General features: G+C 44.6%; 2 protein-coding genes across 3 annotated transcripts; one reads left to right on the forward strand and one right to left on the reverse strand.

Annotated features, from left to right (window-relative positions):
* Positions 158 to 2,118, reverse strand: LOC8077248 (uncharacterized protein At2g39795, mitochondrial). Of its 2 annotated transcripts, XM_021452673.1 has the most exons (4): positions 1,827 to 2,113; positions 1,384 to 1,730; positions 1,115 to 1,297; positions 158 to 404 (listed from the first exon to the last, which is right to left on the reverse strand). In XM_021452673.1, exons 1-3 carry the CDS (start codon positions 2,025 to 2,027, stop codon positions 1,135 to 1,137), a joined length of 711 nt encoding a protein of 236 aa, XP_021308348.1. In that variant the 5' UTR covers positions 2,028 to 2,113; the 3' UTR covers positions 158 to 404; positions 1,115 to 1,134. The 2 variants fall into 2 exon arrangements, with proteins under 2 accessions (XP_021308348.1, XP_021308349.1); XM_021452674.1 differs by lacking the exon at positions 158 to 404 and having other exon boundaries at positions 777 to 1,297; positions 1,827 to 2,118.
* On the forward strand, positions 10,773 to 11,210 carry LOC110432771. Its single transcript, XM_021453583.1, has one exon. It carries the CDS (start codon positions 10,773 to 10,775, stop codon positions 11,208 to 11,210), a length of 438 nt encoding a protein of 145 aa, XP_021309258.1.

Here is an 11,882-nt window from a genome sequence, read left to right on the forward strand (position 1 = left end):
CCCCGCTTAATCCAACCGTTGCAGGCCCTTTGACATTGGACTATCAGAATTTGGAAGAGCAGATTACACTAGCACGCACGTAACAACTCCATGGAAATCCAAAATGAACAGATTTGGCATTGCAAAAAAGAAAATTTAAAAAAATGAATGTGAGATATTTTAAAAGATATACCGTTGAGATCAATCTTATCACAAAGAATAATAATACAGTAAGATATCCAGATCAACATTTGTCAAGAGCACTGAGCTATCTAAACTGATTATAAAAAAAACATTTTTCAGCATACAATAGCCAGATAGCACATAGGGGTGGATCATCACAGGACTGCAGGAGACCATCACCGGTCGTAGGAGCCTATTCATTCGCAATTCAGGGAGTAACCGCGCTTACATCATCAGTGTGTCTGCAAGTTAAGGGTTCAGAGATTTCAGGGCGCCAATTAATGATTAGTATGGTTTATTGTGGATACAGAATAGAAATAGAAAACAGGTTATCTGGTGCATAGTTGCATCAAATTCCTCAATCCAGTTATGAAAAATTGAAGATTTTCCAGGCTTCTGGTTGTGGATTGCCACAGGTTGGCTACAACAATTTAACAGCAGTAACCTACTGAAAATTACATAGGTAGGCCATGGTTAAACGGCTGTATATCATTTGACAGTCTTGTTGAACCACATGTATTCTGTTTTCTTTCAGAAACTAAACTACACACACTATAGAGGTTAAAACCCACAAGCAGCTTGAATTTACAGAACAGGTGCTGTGTGGGTATAAATTTTATCAACAAAGGTACTTGCACTTTCCTTTCCATTTCTCTCTTAGGTCTATTATTCAACAAAATATAGAGACAAAGCAAAATACTGTATCATCAACATTTCTGGTGACTGCCAAACAGCTGCTAGCTCGTCCCCACCAAGACTAAGCGGGGATACCCACAATACAGATGGATTGTTTGTTTTCCCCCTCCCTCAACACTCAGGGCTTACTTGGGACCATGTACCAAACATGGCAATTTATACTTCGACCTTTTTCCAACAAAGTGGCCTTTAACATGAAATCATTTCTAAATTTACATACAATCAAGGAGATATTCATATTCATCGCCCACATTACCTGCTGTGTGCGCTCTTATCCTACACCTTGATAAGGAATGATTCGATAGTCTTCAACCACCGGAGCAGTTCCATCTTCTCCTTGTTTGCCATGTAGTCGTGCAAGAATCCGGCGAGCTCGTCGTCCACCTCCCTCTCCTTCAAGAATTTCGTCACCGCTTCCCTCTCCTCAGCCCCCAGTTTCCTGTGAACCAAATCATACAAACCTCAGGAAACGAACGAACAAACTGCTGGACACTCACTTCACTGCACCGCGCAGTAATTCCATACTCGAAATCTCGCCCACCACGACCGGCACTGCCGCCAGCCCTGAGGGTGAGCACGTGGCGGACGGCGAGGTCGTCGGGCCAGGCGGAGCAGATGAAGCCGAGGACGCGGTCGCCCCGGGTGACCTCGACGATGAGGCTGAGGTGGAGGCGGGGCCCGCGTTCCAGCGACTCGACGCGGCGGAAGAGGGGCGCGTCGTCGGGGACAGGCTCAGCGGCGCCGTCGAACATGGTGGCCTCGACCTTCACCTCCTCGGCTCCAGCTCCCGCGCTGGTGCGCGTGGCGCGGAGGCGCACCCACTGCTCCCCCGGGCGGTCCTCCACGGCGAACGACTTGAAGCTACTCGGCAGCTGCACGAAGAGGAGGAAGCCGTGAGCGGTGTTTGCAGAGGACGTGGGGCGTCAATCGTGCGCGGGGAAGGGGGAGGGAGGGAATTACTGCCTTACCGGGTAGGGAGGGCGACGCTCCGCGAGGTATGTGATCTCGGAACGGAGGAGGCGGAGAAGGCGGTCATCTAGTGGGGAACGCAGAGGCGCGACGACGGAGGACGAGGAGGAAGTGGAAGCGAAGGCTGCGGCGAGTCGGGGGGTCGCGTGGGCGCCGGCGGCGGTGATAGAGCGCGCGCGGCGGAGGATCGCGCACGCCATTTGTTCGACGCTTTGCCTCTGCAGGATGCGGGATGCGGACCGATGGTCTCTTTGTGACGACGGGCCCACGTAGTTTCGTCGTTGGGCTAGACCAGCAATGCCTCTGCGGCTGTGCCCGTTCGGCAGCCCATTGCGTGCACAGTTGGCCGTTGGAAAAAGATTATATTACCTCTCTCAACTTTGTTCATTTTTTTTTCCTAATTTTCAAAACCAGATAAAATATCTTTCTCAACTTTTAAAATCATTCATCTTATCTATCTAGTCCTGTTAGAAGCAGTTTTGAAGACGGTTTTGTTTTTTATTTTTTTTTATTTATTTTGACTAAATCTTTGAAATCATAGTAAATCATAAAAATATCATAAAATGGAAACTTTAATTTTTTTTGACTTCATATAAGTAGATGAAAGTGAATATATAATATGATACTTTAGTATAAATTTTTTGCTTTGGCTTTAGATTTATGCTTTTCTATATTTGGAATAATTCATAGTTGCAATTTTAATGGTCCAATTGTGATGAATTTTTTAAGCTGAGCTAATTATTGTATGAACTATAGTAAAAATTTCATACTCATTGGATCATGTATAGCTAAGTTATAAATTTATTTATATTTATATGCTTGTTAAATATAAATAAATTTATAACTAAGTTATACTTGATCTAATGAGTATGAAATTTTTACAATTTAAGCATACAATAGTTAGCTCTCCATAAAAAGTTTATCACAATTGGACTATAGAAACTACAACTACAAATTATTCTATTTAATTACATAAAAGCATAGATCTAAGGCTATAGCAAAAAATTTGTACTAAATTATATTATATTATATTATATGTTAAATGTGTAGATCTACACATGTTGAGCCCAATAAAATTAGACTTTCTATTTTATGTTTTTTCTATGATTTTAGCCAAAATAAAAAAAATAAAACAAAACCACCTTAAAAATGTCCCGGTTAGAGAGGTAATATGAACAGTTTTAAAAGTTGAGGAAAATGTTTGTCTGATTTTGGAGTCAAGACAAACGTTTGTGAGAGTTCAGGAAGCTAATATAGACTCTTTCGTGGCGATTGACTATTTGTGTCACGGTCCAACGTTGATGAGTCTTGTTGGCAAGTTAGGATGGGCTTTAATTTACATAAGCCTGGTATATATCCTGCTAACGCTTCATGCCCGGACCTCAACTATCCTGGGCTGATTGGGCCGGCGAAACTGAGGCTTAACGTCTAGATTGTTGGCACCAACTTATATTATAGATCCACAAAAAAAACTTATACTATAGTTGTACATCACATTTAACATTTTATTAGACAAAAGAAGAATCAAAATCTCAATCCCAAATCTATAAGACAATTTATGTGGAACCAACAGTGATGGGGCAGAGCCTGCGGTAGTGGGGGGTGGCCTTGGGTGCGTCCTAACCAGGGTCTTTAGTTGTTGCCAGTCGACATATGATTTTCTACCTTCTCAGCCCATTTAACATTGACACCCTCAGAGCATAACTGACGATGCAAGTTTAACCAAATACTAAATAACACTTATATACCAGGTGAACATAAATAGTACTACATTAACACCCATAGAGTGTTGTTACATTATACAAGTTGGACATAATAGTACATGCTTTGAAAGACAGGGTACCGAGGGAAGCTTGTTCGCTGGTTTGAAAAGTTATAGCTGAAAATACTGTTCGCTGATTTATTATGAGAGAAAAACACTGTTGGCTGACAAAAAAAAGTACAGCTTATAAGCGAACAAGCTTAGGCCAGCATAATAAAAGCACGGTAAAGCATACCGCCACCGCCTGCTTCACTGGTCACCGCCTTCTACCCAGGCACAGATCCTTGCCTGAGAGGCTTGGAACCAAACAGCCTCAGTTCCAGCGAAACGGTAACACCAACCAAAGGAGGCAGACACCGAGCAGCCAGGCAAGGAAACCGATGATAGCAATGAAGACCTGCGAGGCGTCGGCGTCGGCGTCGGCGTTGCAGTTGTACACGGTTGAGACGACGGCGGCTGCTCCTAGCAGCATCAGCACGCGTGCGGCGTGGCCTGCTTGGACGTTGGCGTCCACCTGGTGCTGGTGGTTAGGCAGCATCTCTCCCTGGTTGGCCATTCGTGCGGGCCTGCGGGGCCGCGTCTCGCGCGGGACGTACTGTTGGCTCGGACCGATGAGGGGTGTGCTGTGGGCTTGGCCAGGTGGAGAGCTCCCGGGTGGACGCGGTTTATATAAAACAGAAGGAAATGTGTGTCGTTTTTCTGTAACAAAAAATGACTGGTTTGTACAGAACAGAAGGAAAGGATTAAATATACACATTGCACAACGCAGGGGTTAAACATAATAACTAGGAATTACGGAGTAAGTGCATAGTGGGGATCATCTTGTTCGCTTGAGCTTATTTGTCCAATATAACAGTCCTTTAACTATGTTTTTCTCTCATAACAAATCAACGAATAATACTTTCAGACCAAAGAACATGCTTTAAAGGTAATTTAAACTCTCACCACATATGTAATCACACAACATACATGACATATACATATATATAGTACTATAAATGACATGGTACTAATTCATTAGAGAACAAGTGCACACTCTCATGCCCTGATGCCCAGCTGCCACACTCCGATCTTGTTTATATCAGGACACACAACCTTTTGTTCGGGCAATTACATTTACGTGGACACGTGGTTAGCACTGTACCGCACGTTCCTTTGAATAATTGAATCGGTGCAGACCTGAATGACTTAATCAATGTTAACGCAGAAATTAGGCACTTAACATACATGGCAGTGACCGAAATGTAGTAGAAGGAAATGGCCATTATTTAGTACCAAGGAGTTGTTTCCGTATATTACAATTTTCGTACCTTGGCCTCTACTTTTGGCTTTCGGTTTTTCCAAATGAATGGTTCGGCATATAACATGAATTAATATTATTGGCATGGACCTTATTTTTTAGAATATTATTGACATGGACCTTGGTGCCTTGGCCCAGCGCGTGTCAATATTGTTGGCTAACAAAAAAAAATACTACTTATAAAAAAACGAAAGAAGTCTTGCTTAGATAACACGAATATTAATATTGCTGAGATTGGACCTTTGGTGTCTCAGCCCCCAGCGTGTCTATATATATGGCGTTAGGTTTGGTGCGCTCTCCTTCCCTAGTGTAACATTGCTCCGATCCTTTCGCCTGGCGGTTTTCTCTAAGCATTGTTCAGATAATTTCAAGACACATGGGCGGGCCGGCAGCTCCTATATATATCTCCGCGATGATTAAAATTATTTGTATTCCTTGATTTCCACGCAAAACAGATACGGGCGAGGCAGACTAAAATTCTTTCATAATTTTTCTTACTAGGGAATCATTTTCTATATTATTATTATCAACGATCATATTTACAAGTCGTTCTGTACTTGGAACTAAGTTGAAGAAAAGAAGTCGTTCTCTGGCTGAACGTATACTTTAGACGTCATTGCCTCTGGTGCTTAGGCTCCCGCGCTGCGACGCATGCGCTGCTCTCGTGCGAGGAGTAATTAGCGATGTGCTGGACGCTGCTGGCCCCCGGACGCCAGGTTTCGAACTCACCTCGCACAACTAAAAACTCAATGCACTAACCACAAGGATTCTAAGATAGAATGCATCCGCAGCCCTATTTTAATAGGGGTAGACAAGGAAAAATCCATCCTAATTATTGACTCCTTGGTAATTACAATATGTCCAAAACGACTTCTAATTACGATATGGAGAGAGTACTAGTACACTGCATAAATATAACGGTACAAATGCCTGTTCGGCCAGTCCCCAAAATCGAAACACCTTGTGTGACTCCTTGTTCAGGGCGGCGTAAAATGACGCGCGGCTCGCCGGCTGGACGCGGCGAGTTTGAATCCGGCCTGCTCCGGCTTCGATTCCGACTGCTGCCAGCCTCGGATTTGTATGCCGTCCTACGGCCTCCACCATTTTTGGTTTTGCCAGCCCGAAGTAGACGCCGTGCGGAAGCACGAAAACTGCACCCATCAAAGCTGAGATCCTGCAGCGCGTCGGTCGGCTGGTCCTTTTTGCAGCCCGCAGTCTGTGGTCGAACTCCAGCAGCTGCACGTTGATCCGCATCTTACATCAACGGCAACAATGAGGTGCTGCACAGTAATACCACAATCCGCTATTTTTATCGGGCCAACATTTGGCTTCCACTCCAGGATCAATCCAAACAATAACACAGGGGATCCACTCATCAGTGGGTAGTCGCACATGGACACAGGCCAGGCGCATGAGGAGGAGGGAAAGCGTCAACGGGTAGTCACATATGGTGACGCTGCGTAGCTCCACCCGTGCTGGCGAGCATGCAAGAGAGAAGCAGCTCGCCTCTTGATTAGTTTGTGGGAAATTAATTTTTTCAGGTACCGTACCATATTTGTAACTATAGTAATTAGTTTCAAATCATGAATTCATTAGACTTAAAAAATTCGTCTTACACAAATTATGTAATTATTAGTTAGTTTATTTATCTATATTTAGTGTTGAGCTTTGTTACGGTGCTTGAGAGGAACTATCGGTTTCTCTGGTGAAAAATATTTACCGCACCTACTAATTACGAAAATTAATTTATTTTACTGAAGGGTAATTTAGTCCTTCTCCTCTTCCCGCCACCTCTCCGACCGTCAAGCACCAGCAGCGCCACTGGCGGTGGCGCGCGCATGCCCACCGAAGCGAACTGTTGTCCTGCTCCTGCAACAGGTCGGACACCACGGGTGCTGCGATCCCGCCGTCTGGCTTCCACTTGTTGTTGTTCGACTGCCATGGACCTGCATGGAGTGAGTAGTGGGGCTGCTAGGAGGAAGCCGCTGATGTGATGAGGAATTGAGGATCACCATGGACGTACGGTGGCATGGCACAGACTAGGCTCTGACCGACAAAATGAACCACCTGCACCCAACCATCGTGGACAGAAAGCGAGCTCAATTGGAAGGCAGATTATAGTCGATCCCAACTCAGCAAGTCCAGGTTCTTGTGGTTGTGTCTGCCAAGGCCGCATGCGACGATATCACCTCCTTGTAGTTCCATATGAGCCCATGGCGATGAAGTCATACGCATCTAGGAGCATGAGGCGGTGCCCAGGCCATGACAGAAGTCATGTACTATACGTGCGTCGGCAACACTGATGGCAATCAAGATGGAGAATCCTAATTACTATTATGTCCTTCCTATATTAAATTAGAAATAGGTTTCAGGCCTAGTTATTTTAGGTTCCGGTCCCTCACTTAAGTTCCTTCCAATCGGTACTTTCAATTTTAAAATCGTTAGATCTTGCTAGATGAAGGGCTCTTATTATTTTCAAGCACTGTAAAATTTCACTTTAATGTTATATGTAATATTTGATAACATGAGATAAAAAGTTTTTAAGTGGAAACTAAATAAGGCCGGCTTGCTCACAGCGTGAGGAGCAGGGAGCCTCGCAGTAGCCCGACGACACGGCTGGCGCGGCCGCGTGAGTGCATGACCGCATGTGATGCCTGGGCCGTCGTCCACCCTGGCGTCCGCAGGCTCGTTGCGCGCGTTGCGTCTGATGAGCTTCCTGACGGGCGCAATGCAGAAGTAGCTATCTCTGCAGAAGATTGAGATAAGAATGAACAAAGTAAAAACTCTACAGTAGTATTACCGAAAGGTGCCGTTCGCCCTCGGTGCCCTACCAATGTTGAGTATGTGCTCTTGCTCCTCAACCCCTTCTCCAATTCTCCCGAAGCATCCTTCCAGGCTTCCACCGCTGTCCACACCATGCCATCGGGCACCACAAGGTGACCATATGGAGGGTCGAGTGCAGGGGGAAGCTAAAGTTCCACGACGAGGGCGACCATATATATGCAGTGGATGCGGATATGGGATGGGCAGACACGCCTAATTTACGCTGACAGGAAAGCAACAGGGACCATGCGTTTGACGGAATGGAGTAGCGTCAGCCGTCAGGACAAGAGCTCTGTATTCGTGACGACCGATGTTGAACCCGGGCGCACCACCGTAGCTTTGTGTTATTTTAGATGCAGATACATAACCTTAGCATTTCTATTCCATAAATCTTATATTAAGGTCTTGTTTAGATCGAAAAAGTTTTTAGATTTGGACATTGTAGCACTTTTATTTTTATTTGACAAATATCGTCCAATTATAAAGTAACTAGGTTTAAAAGATTCGTCTCATGATTTACAAGCAAACTGTGCAATTAGTTTTTGTTTTCGTATATATATATAATGCTCCATGCGTGTGCCACAAGATTTAATGTGATGGAGAATCTTGAAAAATTTTTGGTTTTGGAGGTGAACTAAACAAGGCCTAAACTTAATGGAGGTATGTGCAAATCCAAAGCATCTATCTCTAAAAACAACGGAGGAGCCAAGTCCGAGGAGACCTCGTTTGTTTATAGTACATTCCATCACAATCCTCAATGTTTTCATCTTTGTTGTTACCAGCAAATCTCGTCGCCTATCGGCCGGCCGGCTTCATAGCTTTTTTAATTTACCAAGCCACGGCGCAGAAATGAGTTTCTGATCCGTCTGTGCCCCGTTCGTTTTACCTGGGTGCATTCAGCTAAAAAATCTTTACGCAACCGATTGTGAGTTTTCATGTTCAGCATGTAGTTTTCTTTCAGATGCAAAGCAGAAGCTTCTTGGAATTAGTTAATCTTGGCAAAACTTGGAAGGGTTCGATTAATCTGCCCGAGCAGAGCCTACACTAATTTGCAGCTGCGGTCCATCACAACATGCACTCGGTTTGACAGTTGACAAGAACTGACACTGCATCACAACATGCGGTTTGACAGTCTTTTGAGGCCGATCAGAGCGTCCATGTGGCTGACGTTATGATTTCCCTAGCTGCTAGTTACCGTGATATGGGTTCAAAGAAAACTTGCAATCCTTTTTTAAAAAAAAAACAAATTGCAATTCTGTGGCAAATAGGAGTACATAATTGCCTCGTGCTCAACGTCTCCAATAATATAATGATGATATAAAGTTAGCCTAGATTCTGGCCTTCTGGGACACTAGGTTATATTTTCCTAAGAATTAACAGATCTGCTCTACTCGAACGAAATAAAGGGGTGGACAGATTGTTGGAAATATGCATGTTACTCTCTAGCTACCAGATTTTGTTTACATGCATATTTAGTAAATCATACTACTGTCAACTATGTAAACAAATGCTACGGGTAGGCAGACATAATAAGTATACCGCGACATGTCATGTAAGCTGTATCTAGAAGCAGTAATACAGAGCATATGAAAAAAAAAATACTCGACATAAGTAGATCTCAAAGTCGACAAAGTCACCACATATTCTTCTTTTGGCTCCTGTTCAGCGACGAAGCCAGCAGCGGGGCTAGGGAGGCTCCAGCCCCCTACCGCTGCTGGCCAGCAGCGGTATTTCTAGTGTCCCCTTTTAATTTTAGATATAAATAAATTTATAAGGTAGGGTGGACTAAGAACTTTATTTTTTAATATATTTTGTGAACTTCATAATTAATGTATATTTAAGAGCGATAATAGTAGAGCTAAGTCGATGTAGAACTTTTGCTCAGCCCCCCTAAATTTTTTTCTGGCTTCGTCCCTGCTCCTGTTGAGAGACAAACTTAATACTAGAAATCTCCTGCGAAGGAAGAACATGCAGTTGGATGATTACAACTGTGTGCTATGCAACAGTGGTCAGGAAGAAACAAGTTTCCATCTTTTCTTCCGGTGCTCATTCAGTCACTCTTGTTGGAACTTGATTGATATTACATGGAACCTGAATCTACCACCACTGGATAAGCCATACGTCTTCTACCAACCAATAATATTTTTCTCTCATAATAAATTAGCGAAGTTACTTTCAACTATGACTTTTCAAACACGTGAATAGGCAGGCTAGACCTGCGAAGCAAGTAGAGCTCAATTTATGGGGAGATAGTCACTTATGATGTATTTTCCCCGTTTTTTTCCTTTTGGGCCTAGATGCCTTCTGTTTTTCCTCTTTCTCCCTGTTGTACATAACAGTCTTTCATTTAATAGACAAAGCAAAACAAATATAGGTAGGTGACTTCCCTACTGATTCGGTCAAAAAAAGTCATCACAAATGTGTCGATATGGTTGTTGACAATAATAAAGAAACAAGGGTTACACTGAATATTGTTTTGTTGGTCACAACTCACGAGTCATGTGATACACATTATGTAAATTGTTACGATACTAACATCTGATTTGAAAGTGATTACTTGAATCTACATAGGCCATCATCATATAGAATATCACACAACAAACCGTGGACTCGAGATATAGTAACGAGGTTCGGCCAAAGCTTATGTCCGTAGGGCATTGCCTATGAATGTTCCTCCTTGAAACCACGACACCGGCTGCCCGGAGCATCGTTCTGTCACCTTTTCTTTTTTCTTTTTGTTATAAGTACATCCCTTTCTCTTTTGTAGACAGGTCGGCTTAGAGCATTTCTAAGAGTTTGCTATTCCACTTGGTATACTACAAAATTTGGCAAAAGTTACAAAAAACGTTCCAACAATTTGCTATTCACAGTTGCCAAAATCCTTAACTTGCCAAAACTTTGTTCCGCGCGTCCAGTTCTCCGCGCGGCGGATTCCGTCGCCAAATCTCACGCGCGGCCTCGCCTGGTGAGTTTGTTTCCTTCGCGCGTTCGCTGGGAAGTGAACGTCGCCGCCAGCAGTGAGTTTGACTATGGCGACCCACCCACTCACCAACTGACGCCATGGCCAAGACACCGCCGCCCACCTCCACCTCCACCTCCACCTCCGACCCCGCGCTCCCAACCACCACTACCTCAGCCCCCAAGTCGTCGCCCCGCCCCGCCGCCGCGGGCCTCCTCGCCCCACTCGCCGCCTCCGCGCGCACCATCCTCGCGTCGGCGCGGCGCTCCCCGGTGACCACGCTTGCCGCCGCCTTCTTCCTGCTCGCGCTCGTCATATACGGCGAGGACGCGCGCACCATCGCCGAGCTCTCCATCAACGACTACCTCTACCCGGACGCCGACCTCTACAACGTCTCCGGCCTGCCGCCGCCCACCTGCGACCTCTCCCGCGGCCTTTTTCCTTTTAGGCCTAGATGCCTTCTGTTTTTCCTCTTTCTCCCTGCTGTACATAACATTCTTTCATTTAATAGACAAAGCAAAACAAATATAGGTAGGTGACTTCCCTACTGATTCGGTCAAAAAAAGTCATCACAGATGTGTCGATATGGTTGTTGACAATAATAAAGAAACAAGGGTTACACTGAATATTGTTTTGTTGGTCACAACTCACGAGTCATGTGATACACATTATGTAAATTGTTGCGATACTAACATCTGATTTGAAAGTGATTACTTGAATCTACATAGGCCATCATCATATAGAATATCACACAACAAACCGTGGACTCGAGATATAGTAACGAGGTTCAGCCAAAGCTTATGTCCGTAGGGCATTGCCTATGAATGCTCCTCCTTGAAACCACGACACCGGCTGCCCGGGGCATCGTCTGTCACCTTTTCTTTTTGTTATAAGTACATCCCTTTCTCTTTTGTAGACAGGTCGGCTTAGAGCATCTCCAAGAGTTTGCTATTCCACTTGGTATACTACAAAATTTGGCAAAAGTTGCAAAAAATGTTCTCCAACAATTTGCTATTCACAGTTGCCAAAATCCTTAACTTGCCAAAACTTTGTTCCGCGCGTCCAGTTCTCCGCGCGGCGGATTCCGTCGCCAAATCTCACGCGCGGCCTCGCGTGGTGAGTCTGTTTCCTTCGCGCGTTCGCTGGGAAGCGAACGTCGCCGCCAGCAGTGAGTTTGACTATGGCGACCCACCCACTCACCAACTGACGCC

This window comes from Sorghum bicolor, chromosome 2 (genome assembly GCF_000003195.3).
Source record: "Sorghum bicolor cultivar BTx623 chromosome 2, Sorghum_bicolor_NCBIv3, whole genome shotgun sequence".
Taxonomy (NCBI): domain Eukaryota; kingdom Viridiplantae; phylum Streptophyta; class Magnoliopsida; order Poales; family Poaceae; genus Sorghum; species Sorghum bicolor.